The sequence below is a fragment of the Athene cunicularia genome, assembly GCF_003259725.1.
Source record: "Athene cunicularia isolate RWA chromosome 1 unlocalized genomic scaffold, athCun1 chr1_part1, whole genome shotgun sequence".
In the NCBI taxonomy this organism is placed as follows: domain Eukaryota; kingdom Metazoa; phylum Chordata; class Aves; order Strigiformes; family Strigidae; genus Athene; species Athene cunicularia.
In genome coordinates this window covers 125,740,247-125,761,190 of record NW_020799091.1, presented here as the reverse complement: position 1 = coordinate 125,761,190, position 20,944 = coordinate 125,740,247, and the positions used below count along the sequence as shown (strand labels likewise).

At 42.1% G+C, this 20,944-nt stretch overlaps 1 protein-coding gene across 1 annotated transcript; it reads left to right on the top strand.

Moving 5' to 3' along the window:
• Positions 1–9,494: 9,494 nt before the first annotated feature.
• Positions 9,495–20,829, top strand: NAA50 (N(alpha)-acetyltransferase 50, NatE catalytic subunit). The gene is made up of 5 exons (XM_026849433.1): positions 9,495–10,459; positions 13,646–13,782; positions 14,247–14,366; positions 15,294–15,360; positions 17,818–20,829. Exons 1-5 carry the CDS (start codon positions 10,428–10,430, stop codon positions 17,996–17,998), a joined length of 537 nt encoding a protein of 178 aa, XP_026705234.1. The 5' UTR covers positions 9,495–10,427; the 3' UTR covers positions 17,999–20,829.
• The last annotated feature ends 115 nt before the right edge of the window (positions 20,830–20,944 follow it).

The window sequence follows — 20,944 nt, the reverse complement described above, 5'->3', positions numbered from 1 at the left end:
GGGCGGGCGGCGCCGCGTCTCGGCGGGAGGGGGTTGAGCGGCGTCGCCGCCGCTTCAGTGTTGGCGGCGGAGGGGAGTTCCCTGCGTCTCTCCCGCCCTCTGGGAGAGGGGCAGCGGTCCGTGCCGCGGGGCGTCGGTGTCAGGGGAGCCCTTTTCCGAGGGGAGAAGCCGGCGGTCCCTTCGCTGCTCGGGGGCTGGGGCGCCATTTCAGCCGAGCAAGAGCTCCCCGCAGGAGCTCCCTTGGCCGTAAAATTTATTCTGCTGCTGGAGCAAAAATTTCCCGTGCTCAGCCGTGCGCTGCTGAGCCGGTGGGACGCGGCGGCTCTTCGTGCTCCTGAGGGAACTGAGCTTGCGAGCTTTAGGTTGCCGCAAAACGAAGGGAGGGAGCAGTCGGCTGGGGGGATGCTGACTGAGATCTCGGACTTGTCTGGTGATAGCGAAGAAGCGCGGTTGGGTCTATGCGAAAAAGCTGCCGGCCTCGGACGAGTGGTTTTGTAGGGCTATTGTTTGTAACATCCTCTTAGCACTTTTTGTTGGTTTAAGTCTCTGAAGTGTTTGTCTACGCGGAGGCTGTACAACGTGGATGGATGAAAACGAGCTGTGTTTTGTGTCTGATTTCTGTAGCACACTGCTTTGGGCCTGGCTTCACCTCTTAATGGCTCTTGAAAAACCTAGAGATTTCAGATGTGGTTGGCTGAAACTCGATTTCCTGCTTGGTGGAGGCAGCGAGGTGCAGTGTTTGAACACGAGACTCTGGAGGCCTTCAGAGTCCCAGTTCTGCTTTGGTGTCAGATGACCTGCCTGACCTTGCACAGGTCACTTTGGGACAAGTTTTTCAATGTTGGTTGAATCACCTAATGTTTATTAATTTCAGCATCATCTCTGCTCCACAAAACATGATCTTTTTTACTCTGTGCCTCAGTTTCTTCATAGGCACAAAGGAAGCTTTCCACAGCTGATTCTCAAAGGAGTATTAAATCAGTCCCCTTGAAACTGGTGTTATGCAATGCTGGGTAGTATTATTCCAGTTTGGCAGCTTAAAGGCAGGGTGAATGGCAGTTGAAGCACTTAAGCTTTTACTAAGAAATGGTAAGGGCTTTAGCTTATTAGCAGTTGGGGTGAGGTCACACGACAGGACAGCTTGATAACAGATACTGTTTCCTACAGTGTGTAAGCAGCTTCAGACATCATGAGGGGCTGGCAGGTATATGTAGAGAGAGGTTTGGTGATGATTGCAAATAAACTGACTCTCAACTGACATTAAATAGGTGTGTTTGGAATATTGGACAATCCTTTATTCACCTGCACCACCCTACATGAAACAGGGCTCCCTGACAGTTTACGAGACAGGTGACAGCACTGATCAGCCAAGATGAAGTGGCAGTTGATGTGATTGTTGTTCAACAGAGCAGCTGACAAAATTGGGTTTCCTTTTATCCTCTGCTGACTGTTCTGCGGTTTTCTCCAGCTTAGCCCTGCTTTGGCCACATGTCAGTTGTGAGTTGAGGGACAGGGTTGCTGGGGCCTGGATGTCTGAGGTGGAAGGTGGCCCAGGTGTGTCAGACTGGAGCTATGAAGGTCTGGCAGGTTGCAGCCTGATCAGTCTGCCCTGCTGCAGTGCTCCCCAAGGAGGGCCTGAGCCCTGGTGTTGCTTGAGCTGCTCAGGAGTTCTCATTTTGGAAAGCTTTTTACTTTTTGTAACTTTTTTTAATTAAAAAGCTATGGAGCAAAAAACACATACCCCTCTTCTGCTTCCAGAGCACCAAACTTTATTTCTGTTACTTTACTTTTACTTACAGGCAGCTTTATTACCGATTCGACTTCAGAACTGATCCCTTGGGGTTTTGTACTTGCATATTTCTGCTTTTCTGGTACTCGTATTTCTGCTTTTCTGGTACTCCTTCATTTCTTTAAAGAACAGCATATTCCTGTCTTGTCCAAATACTCTTAGCACCACGTAGCAAGTTCTTGTGCAGAATAAAATCTTCATATTGAATCCAGGTGTTCTCAAAAAATTCAGATTGAGGCAAATAGGCTGATAGAACTCAAACTGAAAAATAACCCAATTTAAGTACAACGAGAGAATCAAAGGACTAGATGAAAATTTCAGACGGAATATATTAAATTACTTAGGGGTACTTTGGAACAAAACCAAATTGTCAAGCTACAAAGATCCAAGAAGATCCCTAAAAAACAATTACTGTCAGAAGATAGATCCAAATATAGCTCCGAAGCTTCAGCTTCTAACATACAGAAACTAATGTGGTGTTCGAAGGGATCTGATCTGTCTTCAGTATTGAATCCAAAATTGTGGATCAGTTCTTCTGAACAAACTGACTCCATCTGAGTACTTTTTCTGGGAGTGTATGCGTTGCATAGTAACCCATACCACAAAGTGCAGACATAATTTTGGGAGCACGAAGAGCCATAACATCAGCTGTAATTATGAACAGCCTACTTTGGCAGAGAAAGAATTAAAAAAGAAACTAGCAAGTTCTCTGAAGTTTTGAAATTTCAGATCTAAAGGAGATTGTGTAGTCAATGTGCATTGCTTGCAGCCCTCTTTCTTAGCGCTCTGAATTCAAAAGAGCACGTAGCCCTGTGTTAATAATGCACAGAGGGCTGTGGTGTCTCTGTCATCAGGGTGTTTGAGATCAGGTGACTTCTTTTACAGAGGACCTTTGGTTTCAGAGATAGCAAAAGATTTTTATTTTTTTTTCTTAGCTTCCTGAAATTTTGTGGGTTTTCTTTTATTTGATGAGTTAAACACCAGCTTCTGAACTGGTAATTGCTGTTATCTCCCACCTGCTTTTGTGATACTTGGCTTTATGTTCACTCTATCCTCGTCTTCTGAATGATTTTAATAGTTTAGAGACTTGATATGTTTCCTCTTTTTTTTTTTTCCTTAAATGTGAGTTGGAAAAGTGAAGTAATTCACTGTTAGCAAACTTCATGATTCTCTAGAGATTAATTTCTTTTTTCATTTATTGTATTCCTAAATGTTGTTTTTGTTAGTTCTGGAATTTGAAAATCTTATTTTAGAACTGGATTTGCACGAGGAAAAATACCAGTGGGAGGGACTCGGGTTCTACTGTCTGTGGTAATTCTGTAGAGAAGCTGTAAATAATACTCCCTGCACTTTACTGCTTTTGCAGTGTTGATTCACCTGTTGCTCAGTGGTTTTGTATTTTCATTGCAGTTGTTACACTACTGGTTTTAAGGAAAGAAAACAGAAAATTTTGCATTGTTTCTTGAGCATTTGCTGGTTGCTCTCTGTAGCCTTCTGATGTCTTAAGGGTGCTTTCCCAACCCATTTCAGCTCAGATGAAGCCTGTGAGAAGTCATCCAGCCTTTCCCTGCTGCCCTTACTTAAAAACCCCATTACACAAGGGGTGTGATGCAGGACACACCTGCTCCTTCATGTTCCTGTCCCTGTTGTGTGACTGTGAGTAGCAGATAGAGCATGTAGTGCACGTTACGAGCAGGGCCCGGTGCTTGTGATCCTGTGTGTCTGTGTTATTTGCTCACATTGACCAAATCCCTCTCCAGTTTTGACGGGAAACACCTGTGGGATTGTCATGTGGCAACACACTTTGAGCCACAGGATGAAAACCTGATTGAAACGGGCAGCAGAGTACCAGGCGTCACTCCGTTATCTTCGAAAGCAACATGTGCTACTTTGGCATAAGAAACTTTCAGGAGACTGCTTCTAAACTTTTATGTGTTTGCAGTTAAATCTTATGCTTTGTAGTTTCTAAGGGTCCTGACTTGCTGCAGAAGAGCCCTTCAGCCTCCACGCTACCCTACATATAGCTGCTCCCAGAGAACTTGGTAACCCAGAGGCTTTGCAGGCTAGCACTGTTCTAGCTGCCTCTGTAGGAGAGACATTGCAGCTGGGGAATACTGAGCATAACAGAAAAACAGCAATGCTGTTTTTAAAGTATGGTGAGTTGTTATGGGTGAGCTCTGATATATCTGCTTGTTTTGCCCAGATTCACAAAGTAAGCCCTTCAAGGTCTTGAAGTTGCGCATGTTTCTCGTGAGAACAGTGAGGGGGTTTTTCTCTCCTCTTCTGAGCTAGTATTACAGAGTTTGTGCAGAACTGTTGATGTGTTTCCATTCACCAGGCATAGTGCTAAGCTTAACATATATGAGAGGAAGTTCCAAGTTTGAGAAAACTGCTGAATTGTCATATGCACTGGAGGCAGGACAAAAACAGTAAATTGAGCTTGAAAATCACTGTTTGGTTTTAGGTTTTTTCTGAACCCAGAAACAGCAAAGTGTGAGCTATGCTTTCTGTATTTAATTTCATGGATGGTGAATTTAAACCTTGCCTATATGCGTGCTTAATATCTTCTAAACTAGTTTAGAAAAACTCGGTGAAGTTTATTTTAGGTACTTTAACCTGATATATAAGTCTTGCCACTTTGAGTTTGATTCCATAGCCAGATTAAGACATTCCATGAAGTAGGAGGGATTGGGAGGATGGGAAGGTAGCATAGGGATTGTAGCTTCTGTTTATTGAAGCACTTTAGAACCCAGTCTGGGCTTTTGAGTAGTGTTTTGATCATTCAGTTCTTTTTACGTCTGTGTGGCTTGTTAGTATGTAGATTGGCTTGCTAGGCTGGAACATTTCTTCTCTGAAAAATGTAGTATCTTTAGTTAATCACCAAATGCCACAGACTCTGCTGCCATCTCCTGAGGACAAGAGAAATGATGCATTCTCCTTTGCCACATTACATATCTTCTAAAATGGGGAATAATGGGTGATGGTTGAGCCAAAAAAATACTTTTATTCAACTGAAAATGATTCAGAACTTGAAGAGCCTGCCCATTTGGCAAGCATTTAAAAGGGTTCAGACCAATAAACTGAGAAGGAGGTAGATTTACTTTTACCACGAGGAGGAAAGGACAGAAGTTGGATCTTTATATTTCTTTGGGAATTGATAAGAGAAGTGCAGTACCTCCTTGCTTCCCTTCTGTCTAAGTGAGGCAGGCAATGTCAGGATTACTTTCTGCTCCCTGCTGGAAGAGGGGAAGGGAAGAAGTGACTTATATGGGAGTTTTAGAGCAGCAAAAGTTTGTCGGGGAGAGATTTGAGGTGGGGAAGCGAGGCAAAAGAGAGAAGTAATCCGTGCATAGAAGAACTGCTGGTTATTTGGAGGCTCTTGGACTTGAAGACCTGAGAGTGGAGAAGCACGGCATTGAAATGGGGTAACTGTGTATTTGTGTCAAAGCATATTGAATTAATTCATTATGGGAAGGAAATGAAACGAGCCTTTATAGAAAATAGAGCCAAAAACATTTCCACAACACTGTCACTAGGTGACTAAGATTAAGATATTGGAATTTTCCTGGGGGCAGAGTAATTTTTTAAAAATTACTCTGAAAATACCATGCTGCATGGTAAAATCCTGATGCATGAAGTACTTCCTGAGCTCACTTGGCCTTCCTCCTCCCTCTCTCTGTTCTTTTCCAGGCTCCATGTGATTTTTGGCCCTTAGCAGACTAGAATCTCAATCTCTGAAAAAAAAAAATTCCCACTTCCATCATCTGACCATTGTATTTATCTTCTTTTGAGAGTATGGGGTCAGATCCTGGGCAGCAGCTGAAGGCTTGTGAAAGTTTTCTCTGTGGCACTTATAATTTCTAGTCACTAAAGATCCCAAGTTAAGTTGAAAATTGTAATTAAAGGAGATATGTTTGGTTTTAGCTCTTTAGCACAAATTTTCATTGGAGAATAATTCATTCATATTGAAAATTGGGAGGGGGAGGAAGCTTTTTGTTGATGAGTTAGGTGCTTGCAATGATTGATGCCTTAGAAGTAATTGAAGGTAGGCACATAAAACTGATAGTGTGTTCTGTTATTTTTTCACAGTATGTTATTTATATAATCCATGATTCGAACACCTCAATAAAACCACCAGCCCTGAGACTGAGATCCAAAGTACAGGCAGGAGACCCATAATGACCTGCCATAATATAACAGACATGGGCATTTGTAAAGAAAGGTCTTTCAGTGACCTATAGAAATAGTTTGTGGGAAGCAGAGAAATGCCTTTCTCCTGATGTCCATAGTGTGTTACCTACTATAAGTACAAGAAGTGCCCTTGAGCTATATAGATTTATGTAAATAAAGCACTTTGTGAGCCCGGCATCACTTCTACTTTGAATTTGAAGGGAAGCCTCTGTTCTTACCTGAGGATCATCAGGTACTTCATGTACACCAATTAGCAGAGGCTCATGATCTCCTGGGAGGCAAGTAAGGGTTATAATTGTAATATGCAGGGACACTGAAAGGGCTAGTAATTTATAAGATGTCTCAGTATCAGTAAGGGAGACACAAAACTAACTTTGAGCTAAGTTGTTTCAAACTGGTGAAGTATTTCTACTCTGTAATCATGGTTCAAAATCTGAGTGTTCTTGTGAGCCTCATGAACTAATACGGAGAAGTGGTTAGACCAGTAGTGGAGAATTAGGATTTCTGGCAGCTCTTGATCTGATGTATGATCACAGGCAAGTTGTTTCCTCTTTCAACTGACTTTGATGCACCTGGGATAGGCAATTATAATATCTAATCCTTTTCGTCGTGAGGTGCTTTGAAGCAGCAAAGTGTTAGAGCTACTAAGTGATGTATGTATGGCTGCTTTTCTGTTCTAGAGCAACTACATTTATTTCTGATGTTCTGGAGTTTGAAAATCCTGTCAGCTGGGCATGGTGATTCTTGTTCTTTGTATCCAGCTGCAGAATGTTTCTTGGGAAAGTTTATTTTCATTTGACACTTGTCGAAATGACTTCACTGTCTCCCCTTGGCACTTTGTATAATCAGACAGTTGAGGTGCTTCATGATTGTACTGCTACTTTAGCTTTAAGGTTGTTTGCTGAGGTTTTTTTGGTTGAGATCAGAGTTGAGTCTAGATTTCAGGTCTAGGAAAACTCTCAAAGAACAGGTTTGAGCTGGGAGAACTGTGAGGCTATTGTAGCATACTGAAAAATTTGCTTCTTGCATGTGAAAAACAGGCAGTCTTGTACAATGGTCAGGTTGAAACAGAGTGAATTATCCAAACATATTGATGAAGCCTTGACTGTGATGTGCTGTGTATTTTTTTTGTTACAAAGGAGAGAGGCAAGGAGGATCTGAAGTACGTCTTGACAAATTATGACACACACCAGTGAAACATATTCACACTGATATCCGTTTGAATCACAAGTTCTGAGCGAAGTCTTCTGTTAATTTTGATTCTAAAATTACTTTGCTTTCTCCTCTATGTCACTGTGCCCTTCTATACTATCCAGCACACAGCTGGGGGTAACTTCCAGCAGGGTATCGGGTGTCATGCACATACATGTTTTCAGTAGTAAGTGGGGCTGAAGATCGGGGGGCTCAGAAACAAATCAGTAAGACGTTTTGCGTGCTAGGCTTATTACTTATACTTCTGGTTTTCTGACAAGTGGAGCAGAGTAGATTTACAGCCCACAGATCTCCTAAATAATTGAAAACATACCAGTCTGCCCACAAGAACTAGTCTAACTTGTGTGCCTAGCAAGACAGCTCATCTGTTTAAAAATCCCAACAAAACAACAACAACAAAATAAACCAACCCTGAAACACTAGGGAGGCTCTTTGGCTTTGGAGCTGAATCTAAGCAAAGCCACACCCTTCAGGTCTATAGCTTTCATAGCTCTGGTTTGCTTTTATTTTATGAGTGGATTATCCTGTCTAGACTCCTGCTTTGACTTGGAAGCCAAAATAGAAGCAATAAAGCTAGTTGGCCGCTTAGCAGGTGACAAACCTTCTCTGAAGTCCTTTAATTTGTTAGGGCCCTTTTCCCCCTCGTGCTCCCTCTTCTGACTGATGATACCTCAGTAAGTTTTATGAGTTGCAGATACAGCTCCGCTAAATTTAGCGTGCAGATGCCTTCAATAAGCCTGAGCCCAGCTATCAGTTACGCTGAGATCTGTTTCAGTCAGGCATATCCCTCTGGGGAGAGACGTTATTTAAAGTTGAATGAGACTGAGATTCTTGGAGCATTAAGAAACTCGGAATTCCCCCTTTTTCTCCCTGATGTTGGTTCTAAACTAGTGTTCAACACTTACTGTTTGCTGGGACTGAATTTGTGTTTCTTCCTGAAATTGGCTTCCTCTTAAGCTATCATTCTTTGTGGCAGTTGTCCTTTGGTATATGTCAAGAGGCAAAAGGCAGCCTTAGCAGAAGTGAACACTGATGTCTCCTTTAGCCTGTGTTACTTCCACCAGTATAAATTTAAGACATAACAGGAAAGAGGCAGTGTTCAAATAGCAGCCTATCCGTAGTAGGCTGCAGATAGAGGAAATGCAGCTGCAGTAGGACTAACTGGATGGCCTTTGGTCCTACAAAGTGTGAGGGTTTTTCTAGCAAGTGCCTGAAGGATCTTAGGGCACTGGCATGTTCTGGGCATGCATCCAGTTTCAGTAACAGCTGCATGTCACTAAAGTCCCACTTCCATTTGGATTTTGTGGATCGTCCTCGCTTCCGCTCTTTCATTGCTGGGCAGCGTCGCTGCAAGCTTTTAATGAACAGCAGCCTTACGCACAAGAAACTGGTGTCCTTCGCTAGTGAAGCCTCAGTGTGCTTTTTCCCCAGTAACGGAGAGTCACAGTATGCTGCAGTTGAGACGTGAGCGTAGTCCTAGGGTAGGTCAGAGAAATGCCTCCGGCAGAGATTGGAAAAACTTACTGTTGTACATGGCAGTAGTAATTATTTGGGATGCTGTAAGCAGTTCTGGTTAGCCATGTTTAAGGAAAATTAACTTTAATCTGAAGGAACGGAAAGAAGAGCTAGTATGACAATAGTAGGAATTAAAAACCAGGAGGAGGCCAGGAGCTTGGCTTTAGTTAGAGGACGAAAAGCATGAAGAAGTCATGGTAGCTCCCTGAAAAGGCACGTGTGTTAGGCTGTATGGGTACCCATCAACTACTGAAGCTAATGAGCAAAAAGAAATGGCATAGGGGTAGACTTGAGTACATTTAGGATGGAAATGAGAAGAAATCCTAACTATGAAGATAACGGTAGCTTGGGAATATGTTTAAGTGGCTTCAAGGGATGGGCATTCCATCTAGGGAAGGGTATGGATTTGTAGAGCATTGTAGAGTAATAAGAGGCCTGACATGATGAGCCAGGAGTCCCTGATTCCTCCATATTAGAACAGTTGCTTGGGATGGGGTGGCTGACTTGGTCCAGAAGCTTGGACACCTAGGCTGAATACAGCTCATACTCCACATCCATGGAGTGCTACCTGAGATGTAGGATTGGAGTAATAAGTGTGTATCTTCTTAGTAATATTATTGGAATAATAGATAAAATAAGCTGTTAAGAAAGGGCATGTCCCTTCTGGGTGCTTCAGGCTCTTTACACACCTTTATGTTCATTCATCTGCTAATTTGAGCTCATGATTGAATTGTTTTCCTTGCAACAGCAGAGGATGGGTATTTCTGGTACAGGCTGTACTGAGCTGAATGCACAGGACTGGCCTAATCAGACCTTAGCTGATACTGGTTTGGCTGAGAGGTAACTTGAAGAAGCAGGTCTACTTGTAAACAGCTATTAGAAAACAAACAAAAGAACAAAAAAACCCTAAGCCATTTCTGTTACTCCAGTGAAAAGTCCTTTGTTACAGGTGTTTTGTCTTGGATCTTTTGAGGCTGGGGTAGTTTTAATTCCTTAGATTTGAAGTTCATGTTATTCTGTAAATGATAAGGTGTAGCACAAAATCATGTAGATGCCTAATGATGGCTGTGTTCCTTGTCCACAGTACTTTCCAGCCTGCCCCAGCTTAAACTGGCACTTCTGCTCAAGAACCGACGGGCTCTGCCTCTGGCAATTTTTTTTTCTCTTCCTTATGCTGGCAGAAGATGTGTGGTGAACCCAATCAGGGGACTGATGTGGGTTAAAATGAAACTTTTCATTTTTTTGGCTAGGTTAGTTTTAATTGGGGTTGGTTCACCACATTGTTGCCCAAATGTCTGTGCCAGCAAGAGGATGGAAATGAGTGGCTCAGGGACAGCAAGGCTGCTGCTTCTGGCAGCAGTGCCAGCTTTCCTGTGTTTTTACTCCAGTGGCACTTCTGCCGTGCTGTCCTCAGGCAAAGTGATGAACTTTCATGATGTGGGTCTTCCTTTCCATGTCCTCATTTAGTTTACTTATTAAATGTTTTTGTGTGTAATAGATGTGGTGCTGATCTAATCAGCTAGTGCTATACATTTAAGTTATTTATGGTTTGAGTACATATTTATTTAAACAAACATATTTAGCATATTAATTTATGCTTCCTGCAGTGTTTCTCAAACTTTTTTTGTATTGTCCTCCAGGATAAATTACAGGCCCTGGTGCAACTCTCGAGCAACGAGGAAACAGCTAGTGACAGAGCACGGGAGGCAGGCAGGAGGAGATGGCAGGAGGCAGCAATGAATGTGGCAAGTGGTGAGAGATAGGGGGGGAAGCCCAAGGGCTCAAGGAAACTGTTAACAGAACCTCTTAGCCACCTACTACTAGAACTTGTTTCTCTGGCCTGATGCCAGCCTCAGAGGTGATGTCTTGGCTCAGCAGTTAAGAGCAGCCTTAGACTCTCCTTCTGAACTTACTTATTCCCTGTCTGAAACCTTCTTGGTGAAGGTCTGTCTTCTGGCCATGGTCCCTTTCTCAGCTGTCTTGTCCTGGCTGTCCCTGACAATGTATCTTTGTCCTATTGCACGGTCATAATAAATTTTCCATACTGACTGTCTTCTAATGCCTGATTCTTTGCTTCATTAGTTACTAATTAATTTAAAAATAATATTAGAAAACACACTACCCAGTAATAGTCTGTGTCAAAGATTTTTTGCTCAAAGGGACTTGCTCTATAACAACTTTGCTGTCAGTTTATTTTAAGAGTTCATGCTAACATTACTGATCTACTGAAGCTTGGATCTACCAATACAAAAAAAGTATCATCAAGGTTAATATACTATTAAATCTTTTGGACCAAAAGTCTCGGCTTTCAAGGGACTGAGTGTGAATGTGAGGTTTTACTCTTCCCTTACCTCCTACTCTGTAGCTAATTAATCTAGTTGAGCAGTTGAGACCTTGCTCCCTTGGTCTGATGCAGACTGCAGCAAAAGAGGCTGCTGGGTCTTCTCTTTGCTCCTAGTATGAGATTACTGAGGTGCTCTGCTCCAGAAAAACTCCCAGACACAAATACACCCAGGAATCCACATGCTACAGTATTATTCCTACCCTTTGTGAGAAACAGTTAGCAGCAGTGCTGGATGAGATTAGAAAATGGCACAACTTGCCTTCTGTGTGCCTGAAGAAGCCCTGCCATGTTAGGCTGAACGGCTGTGCTAAGCTGGGCATAAAACAAGTATTATGGTTATCCCACTGTCTAATAACTTTGATAGCATGCTTGTTTACAGTGGGAATACTTCTGTGGTGTGAGGAGATCATCCTTACTAGCTCAGTACTTCCTTTATGTTGGACTGTAATTATCAAAGGGACTTGCACAAGTGGTGATAAGAAAGAAATCTTGAGAGCAGAAATAATCTAAAAGATGGAAAAGGCTGTGAAACAATGGGCTGGTGGTGGTAGGAGTCACGGAAAAGAGATACTGCAGACTATTTCTGCACAATATAGTGGTTTATAGCTGGAAACTTTAGAAATATACCCCATTGCTGTTGCTTGTAGTATGCCTGTGTACCTTGACACGGATGAGATGCCAGAATGTGGAGGCTGTTGCTGCTTCTGCCATTCTTGAGATCACTGTTGGAGAACATACTGTCCAGCTCTAGTGAGTTACCTCCCAAGAGACTGCTGTACAACTGGGCAGAGCTCAGGCCAGACTACAAAAATTTGTTGCTTAGTAATTGCCCTTGCAGTGAGGGAGGAAAAAGATCAACACATTCAGTGTAGTAGGGGGAAGATGGATGAGGAGCTGCCCAGAACAATTTGCTAGCACCCACACTGGCATGATATGTTTGACACTGAGAGGCTTTCTAATTTCTTTGGCAAATGTGTGGCTTCTGTACTAGGGAGATTTTCTGATCTGTGTCATACCAGAGAGTAGGCAATGGTGATCCTTGGTATCTTTGCAGAACTGAAGACTGTATTCTTTGCTGTAAAAGAAGAGGAGAAAGTGGGTGTGAGGGCAAGTTATGCTTCTTGAAGTAAACAGTAAAGGCTCCATTCCTATAGCTTTTTCTGATAGTTTTGCAGGCTGCAGTACAATGCCTAGAAAGCATTGTATATTTATCACTCAGCATTGGTTAGCGACACCTAAAACTGATACGACATCTGGAGTGGCAATCACTTAAGGGCTTGTGATGTATAATCAAGGTCAGTTAATAAAACAGAGACAGATAATACTCCAAATTGTTTGGTATGGTTCTTGAAGAAAAAAGCTGGTGGTTATTATCTCTTCTTTGTTTCACTGTATTATGTAAATTTCAGCTATTGCATCCTAGGCATCAACCTATTCAAAACAAGCTGCCTAGGCACAAGAGGCATTGAGGATGGAAAGCAGCTACTGCACACTACTAGAATGAAGTTTGAAGCCTGGCATACAAGGATTTTAGAAAACTGCCTTTGTGAAAACATAATTTGACTTTTTTTTAAAAAAAGGCAAACAGTTTCATTACCAATATTTTAGTAGAAAATAATCTGGTTGCCTGTATGTATTTGGTAAAACAAGGCTGAGTGAACCTAGAATTGTGTGTGTTTTGAACTCGACATGCACTGGCTTTGTACCTGCCTAACTATTCTGATAGCTGTTTGGGAAAACGTTTTTATTATCTTGATTTTTTTTTTTTTTTAAGTTTTCATTTTTGTACTCCTTGTTAAAACTATCTATGTGCATGCAAGAAATTGGCTGGGGGAATATGAACACCTAATAGTTTTTGTTTTGTTTTTTAACTTGCTTCTGTAAACATAGTGTTTCTGTTAGGAAGTTAAGTCTTAGAAAAGGGAGAAGCTTGGTTTGTTTCTTTTCAGTATAATTCAGTACAGTACTGTTATTTTAAGGTTGTGATTCTGCTCTCAGCAGGAAGAATGATCATGACAGATGCAGATATCACCTTGACATTGGCACCCTTGCATGTTAACAGGCTTAATATGCTACACACAGTATTGTTGCTTTTTAGAGACAGGTGTCTAGTAATGACTTAGTCCTTGTCTAAGCATAAGCTTTATGTTGATAGGTGGTAAAATTAGGGCTGTCTTTGAAGTATGGATAAGGACTTCATTTTCTTGGTCTCTATTCTAGCCACCTGTCCCTCCCATCTTCCCTCCTGCCCTGTGATCTTGATGATCAGTGAGGAAATTAATGGGATAAAGTTAAAGCTAATAATCCTACAGAGATTTATGTTCTCCTGTCTCCCACACCATAAAACCACACATAGACTACAGAAGGTCAGTGTTAAGTGTGCTCTGAGAAACTTCTGACTGTATAGTACCAACTAAAATGGGGTTTGGGAGTTAAATCATTCACCAACAGAAGACAGGTTGGACACTGCAGTTCAAATATGTATTGAACTGATTATTAGGTGGGACAGTTCTCTAAGCATAAAGTAAATAATTTTGGTGTCCTTAGAAATTTTGCGGTGTGTCAGATGTAAAGCATATTTTGATTTGTTCCAGTAGCCGGATCGAGCTGGGAGATGTGACGCCACACAACATTAAGCAGCTGAAGAGGCTAAACCAGGTCATTTTTCCTGTCAGCTACAATGACAAGTTCTACAAGGATGTACTGGAGGTTGGCGAACTAGCCAAATTAGGTACAAATGTTCTTGCCAGTAATTGTGGGCTATGGTGGCAGAAGTGCTCATCATTGCTATCTGTAATGGTTTTGAATAGCAGATCCTTCTATTTTGTTGTTTTACATAATGAAAAATGTTTGAGAACCTCAAAAAGCCACAGTCCCAACCTCAGAGGGTTTGTATTCTAAATAGATTCCATTTTACTGGGAATAGGCATGTTTTCTGCTACAGCAGAAAATGTGAGATGTGTGCTGTCTGCTTACCTCCTGATGTCATTGCTAGTTGGTTTGAATTGTGATAAGCCGAAACCCTGTGTCGGAGCACCATTGGTAACTTCCAGTGTTAAGCCACAATGTACGATATGTTATCTGGATGGGAGAATTAGCAGGAGGGAAGGAAGGAAGATACAGGGTGTAAATGAAGGAGCTGTATATGTAGTTTGAGACTTGTGACTTATAACACTTCATTTCCCTCCCTGGCAGCCTATTTCAATGATATTGCAGTGGGAGCAGTGTGCTGTAGGGTGGATCACTCCCAGAACCAGAAGAGACTGTACATCATGACACTTGGATGCCTGGCACCCTACCGAAGGCTAGGAATAGGTAAGGAGGATCTTCTTTTGTATCTGAGTCATCAAAGAAACAAGACTGCTGTGCAACCTTCTAAATGCTCTTTCAGATTTTTAACCAAGGTAGTGCACTTTTAGACCACTGATTTATTTGGAAGGGACTTTGGGGAAAGAATAGGAGTTATGTGCTCTTTTTTTCCCCACCTTTCAGAAATGGCCTTTTTTAGAACTTTCTAATTCAGAATTTCAGATTAATTTAATCATATTATCATACCGTGATGTAGATACTCTGCTTCTATAGATGTGAAAATTGATGCACAGAGATATGAAATAGTTTGAGGTATGCAGCCAGTATGCAAGTCATGTGTCAGCAGAAGACAGCATTCCTTCATTGGGTTATCTCTTCACTCTAAATGTACGGTTTTCTCTATTTATTTTGTCTTTAGCACTACTGATTATTACTGCTCAGGGGTAGTACCTGCTTTCTGTCTAGACTGCAATTAGTTCTTTTCTCCATGTTGCAGATCCATAGGCCAGATTAATCAAGATCTTTCAGTAACCTGTTTACTTTGACAAACTGGAATGAAAAGATAACTGGTTTTTAAACTGTTTTATTAGGTCTTTATTAGAAAAACTTAACCAATGCTCTTACTGCTTTATACATATTTTGAGGTGAGTTTGAGACCTTGAAGCTAGTGTTTAAATAAGCTGCTTTATATGCATGCTTATGGGCTGGTGGGTCTGTTTTTTCCAAAGAGACAATGAATTAAATTTGGTGAGCAGTCAGAAAGATAGTGAAATACTTCTACATCATGTTTTATTTGCCTTTCCTAGTTCTCACAAGCTCTGTAATTTTAGCCTACCTACAGTTAACCTGCCTCTCCCTAAGAAAGCCATTAGCTAAGTACAGACTTGATTGTGCACTTCTGGTTTTCTTAAGTATCTCTTTACCTTTCGGCAGGAACTAAAATGTTGAATCATGTCTTAAACATCTGTGAAAAAGATGGCACTTTTGACAACATCTATCTGTAAGTAAATGAGTTACACTCATGCATTTTTGGAGAGGTGAGAGAGGCATATATGGGAGCAAAGGGAGGGATATCCAAGAGCATTTTAGTATGTATTTCAGTGGGGTCATGAGACTTAGAAGTACTAGCAAGAAAGCTAGGGGTCATATTCTGGGCTTGTGTGATGCTGAGAAAACCAAAAGCTTGCTTGCTTTAGAAGGGCTTCTCCAAATTTGCTGAATTTGAAAGCAGTTTAGTTACAAAATGATGTTCTATAGCAGAATTACACTGTGTGACTGGAAAAAAAAAAAAAAGGGACAGAATTTGGGTTTTTTACCATGCAGTGATGTCCTCAGAATGGAAAATACTGCGAGCGAGTCTTGCATGCAGTGTGATGCCTTAGCTGTCTACTTTTATGATGGTACTGTGTAGATTAGAACAGCAGATCAGAGGTGCTTGCAAGCGCTCTAGGTTTGCATTCATTAGCAAGGCCCAACTGCTTAGTCCTGTTCTTGCACTGTGACAGGTCAGCTGTTTGTTCAGCAACACAGTAAACTAGGACAATAACCTGACCCAGTTGGGGAAGCAGTTTTCAGCTTTGTTTCTGGGTGTTGGTTTTTAGTGGAGTGGTTTTGGTTTGTTTCAGTTTTTTTAAATCAACTGCATGTCTGTGTAAGCACTTGGCATGATGCAGACATGTGAACAAGCTCTGGGGTAGAGGACAGGGCTGCTTTAAAGGCACTGCCATCCTAATAGATCCCCGTGGAAATAGAGCCAGAAATCCGTAAATGCCAAAGCTTTGCTTCCCCTTTGCTGCTGGCTGCACACTTCTGCTTCTTTCTGTGCATTGGTGTCTGTGTGATTACCAAGTGAGCTGATGAACTTTTTTGGCCAAACTTCTCCTCTGAGCCAGCTGCTTCTTTGTCCATCACCACCAGCTAGGTAGGGATAGTCCCACACCAGGTATGGCTTGGATGGGCTTCTGCTGCCACAGAACTGCACCCTAAACTCTTGCCAGGACTGTTGGAAGCCTGTTAGCAAGGGGTGTTTTGTACACTGCTATCGCAATAAATGGAGTGACACACTTCTCAAGTTTAGTCCACCTCTGCCAAGGAGGGGTAAAGTCTTCCAAGTCCTCTACTGTTGTAGCTTTGTGCCATCTCTGTAAGAGGAACAGGTGTTTTAAAGAGGAGTCAGAGTAAAGCTGCTCTTGGCTTGTATTCCTGCTCTCCTGCCTCAGGAAAAGTGGTAATGAACTCTCTTAGGTGCCTGCTAGTCGGCACAGGCTTTCCTTTTTGCTTTTGCATGTTACTGTGCTCACAGTGAAGGAACTGTTTGCTGGTTTTAATACAAAGCCCAAATCCTTCATAATCTTCCTTTCTACTTCCCGAAGTAGGATTCTGGGATGACAATAAATACCCCCCAAAGTTGGGCACAACAAAGTTCTTTTAGTGGCCCACTGATTTTATTACTCTGTCTGTTGCTTGTGCATCTTTCTATCTGTATGTACTGTGCAGCTTAGCACCCAGTTTGATATCGGTGCTTAAATTTGTCATTATTGTGAAGTTCCCTTTTAGCTATTTGGTGGTTGTTGGGCTTAACACTAAGATCTTTTGTTTTGTTCTGCTGTTGCTTCCAGAGTTGCTTTGGTTCTATGGTTGTGCAGCATGCTTTCATGACAAAGTGATTCATGAGCTTGTGCAGTGTCCACTGAATTTTGGGAGTGTTTAATGAATGCCTTTTGCTGAGCCAAACTTTTTTTTTTTTGGATAGAACTTGGGCAAATAAACATCCTAGTTGTTTAGGATGAAGAACTGATGGCTATTTGTTTTGGAGGCCTTGAAACTCTTGCAGTATGCTAGCAGGATCTGTGAAACTGGGATGGATAGATAGATAGATAGATAGATAAGAGGGGAAAGGACTTTTTAAGTCCATAGGGGCTTCTTTGTGCTGCTACAGCTTTTTGTGAGGAGAGGGGAGTAGTTACAAGTGAGCACGGAGTTAAAATTGTATCAGACACCATTGCCAGTTTTTTGTTGCACCCTGTATGGATCATCACTCAGACAACTGTTAAGGTCATCTGAGAAGTGTTGCTACAGGAAGTTGAAATTGGCCCTACCCTGAAACTTTGTCATGTATTTCCACAAAATATGTGACTTCCAACTTAAGAAAAAAATGACATTACTGAGCTTGTAATGCTTCAGAGTGTTTCTGCTATTTGTGTTCCTCAGAAGAACTTTATTGAGGGGAAACGCCACTTCTCAGAATGATTGCAACAGGCTAACCAGGAGCTGTACGTTAGCTCAGGATTGATTTGGAAAAACAAAAATTTCCAGTCCTGAACTCACACTGTTGTTCCTTTCTCTGTCTAGATAGCTCCTTTCCTTATCTTGTCTTGGACTGTTCTGAGTGTGGAGGCAGGATACTGTACCGCAGAAAGTTCTGATAGCTGTCTCTCTATCCTCCTTTCTGTCCCAGGCATGTCCAGATCAGCAATGAGTCCGCAATTGACTTCTACAGAAAGTTTGGCTTTGAGATCATTGAGACGAAGAAAAACTACTACAAGAGGATAGAGCCCGCAGATGCTCACGTGCTGCAGAAAAACCTCAAAGCCCCTTGTCTTGGCCAGAATGCAGATGTGCAAAAGACCGACAACTGAACAAAACCCCAACGAACACTTTCTTGCACTTGCTTGTCGCCAAATAAGGAAAGAGAGGCCTCTTTATTTTTTTTTTTTTTAATTCCACCCCTTCATCCTCTTGGTTTTTTTTCTTGACCTCTCTCCAACAAAATGTAATGCTTCTTCCAAGGATTGTCCCATCATGTTTGGGGGTTGGTTTTTTTTGAGCTCTCCTTTCTGGGTTGGTTTTTTTTTTTGGTTTGGGGTTTTTGTTTTTGGGGTGTTTTTTTGGGGGGTGGGAAAAGGTGTGCAGATCTCTTAAGTTTGAGGTGTGGAGGGCTTGAGCAGGTTATCCTGGTGACAAGTTTCTTTCAGAATTCTCTTTCAGTAAGCAGAATGTAAATCCAATGGGGGGGAAAAAGGAAAAGCAATTCTTGTCCTTTGACTCCTACATTATTGTGGTTTTTTTATAACCTACAGGGTACTTTACTCCACCCCAACCTTTGAATGTTCAGTACTTCCCACTCTTCCTCTTTATTCCCCCTGCCTCAAAAAAGTATGTTTAGTTCTTCCCAATATTTTTGAGTATGGCTTTTCCCTCCACCTTTTGCTGAGAAGGGTGGGCTACTTTACCATACCTTTTCACTCTGCCTGGGCTGATCTTTTTTGAATGCTTTTTTTAAATACTCCTCACCCAAGCTGGTGCTACACTTCTTAACTGAGAGGAGGGTTTAGAGTGGTCTTTGTTTTTTCTTTTTTTCATTTACCCAACTCCCAGCAGACTTCTGCCAGAGTAAAAGTTAGATCTGGTGTTGGCAAGAGTAACCTTGTGAAAATATGAATTCTGAGGCAAGACCCTTGCTTTAAAAATGGGTGAAATGCTGTGGGGCTCATTGCAAGTTAGTTTCATCTTCATTGTTGGGATGGGAAAAGTGACTGTGACCACCTCACCAGCTTTGATTGTGTAAGGCAAGCAGCTGTCTCCAGATAAATCTGTTACAGCTACTAAATCTGTGGTGGCACATCTGAGATGAGGTGAGGGTTGAGGAAACCAGGCAGCAAGGCTGAGAAGGCAGACATGAATCTGACCCTATTCACATAGCTTTGCAGGGGTCTCCTGGATTTGCTTGGGATTGGCTTGGCTTGCTGTGTTTATGTGCTCCTTCGGGAGGAGGTGGTGAAGAACTGCACAGTTTGCTCCTTTTGAAGATTTTTTTTGTTTTGTTTTCCCCCTTTCCCCATTCAGTGGTAATAATGCAGTTCTCTCATGAGAGGGTGTTCATGGAGCACCGGTGAAAGGGGCATATATTAGAGCATTTTATGGGTTTGGAAAATAGGCTGACTGGCTTCTTTCTAGTACTGTAACCTCAAAGCTACAGTAAACTCTACTAAGCTCTGCTTTGCATCCTTTCATGCTTTGTTTGCGTGAATATCAGTGCTCCTTTCTATGCACTGTTGCCAGCAATTTTATGTATGCCAATACAAATACCAACCTGAGCTTGGACTTTTCTCCAAGCACCTGGGAAAGTGCACTGAGCTGAGACAGCACCAACCTGCCCCATCCCCCAAATAGATAATCGAACTGCATTCCTTTCCTGTTTGTTCTTTAAAGTTGAAACCCGCATCTTGAATTCATCCGCTTTGAAAGCCTCTGACTGACAGCGTGCATCGCAGCCTTCATCTGGTTAGTAGGTGCTGTCCAGCCATTCGAGGGTGACTTGGGAACCAAGGATTTCAAGATGGGAGTTGTGGTGAGGCAAGGGATGGCACCCCTCATTGCACATTATGTGGTCTTTGATACCCGAGGGGTGACTGTACAAGCTGCTCCAGAATTACTCCTCCTTTCCCAGAGGCGCGTAGTGCTTGGAGTGCATCTCGACAGACCTATGCTGTATGTAAGATGGCTACTTTTATTTGCTGGGTTTGCACTAATTGAGTCTTGGGGACAGGTATATCACGAACAACAAAAGCCTGTCTGCATGGCCTGAGCACCTGTGTTTGCAACACTCAGTGGCAGACTCTGGCTAGAAAGATGCAAACAGTTTCCTTGGCCAGAGGCAGCCTAGTTTTGACAAAAGCTTATTTTTAGTACTGCTAGGACCTGCTCACACTGGTTTTGGCAGTTCTGGCATCTTTCTAGAAGGGAATGTATTGAAGCACAATTAGCTTTCATATGCCAACACAGTTTCCCTGGCCATCTGTAGACCAAACCAAGAGAAGTACATGGAGGGAGAGACAGTATTGTATTTGAGGATGTTTGTGCAGCACAGCTGTAACTCAGACCATAGCTGCCTCTGGTGCCAAGCAAAGTGCTCTTCATTCTTCTAGAACTAAGTGGTAAGTGTTTGGGTTGGGTAGATGGGTGTGGGGATATGAACTCTTAGGATTTGCTGTTGTCGTAGGCTTCCACAAATTGGTGTGTTTCACAGACAGTTTTCCTTCAGGTTTAAAAGTATGAGTCTGATGTCTGAACTTACTTGGATTAACCTTTGTTTCTGTCTCTTTGCTTTGGGCTGCCATCATTCTATGAATGTATCCCTGAAAACAATTCTTAAAGCTCCTATTCCATAGCAAACCTGCCTCACTGTAACTTCTGATGAAATGTTTCATAGGAGGTGGAAGAGAGAGTAACCACAAATCTAAGACTCCTTTTCCCAGGCTATTAATCCTGGAAAACGGTTGTTGAATCTTGAATACAAGGTTTAATCTGAATCTTGTAGAAAGCTGTGTTCCCTGTACGTGGATAAGGGCAAGTGACGGTCAGTAGTTCTGGATGACAAACAGTTGTATTTTATAGCTGTATTAGCCCTGTTGAGTGTCAGAGGAGAACTCTTTTAGTGCTGTTACCTGGAGACACTGAAATTTGTGTGAAGTATAGGCTTACTGCAGAGAACTTCAGTTACTTTGGTTGTTACTGCAACAAGACCTCCTTTTAGCTTGAAAATAACAGCTTATAAACAACTACATTCTTTAAAAGTTGGGGGG

Bases quoted from the DNA above. Each gene is read 5' to 3' on its own strand.
- NAA50 (XM_026849433.1), top strand. From the start codon at position 10,428: ATGGCAGGAGGCAGCAATGAATGTGGCAAGTG. The intron at 14,367-15,293 runs GTAAGGAGGATC...ACCTTTCGGCAG, and splicing joins CTACCGAAGGCTAGGAATAG to GAACTAAAATGTTGAATCAT. The intron at 15,361-17,817 runs GTAAGTAAATGA...TTTCTGTCCCAG, and splicing joins ACTTTTGACAACATCTATCT to GCATGTCCAGATCAGCAATG.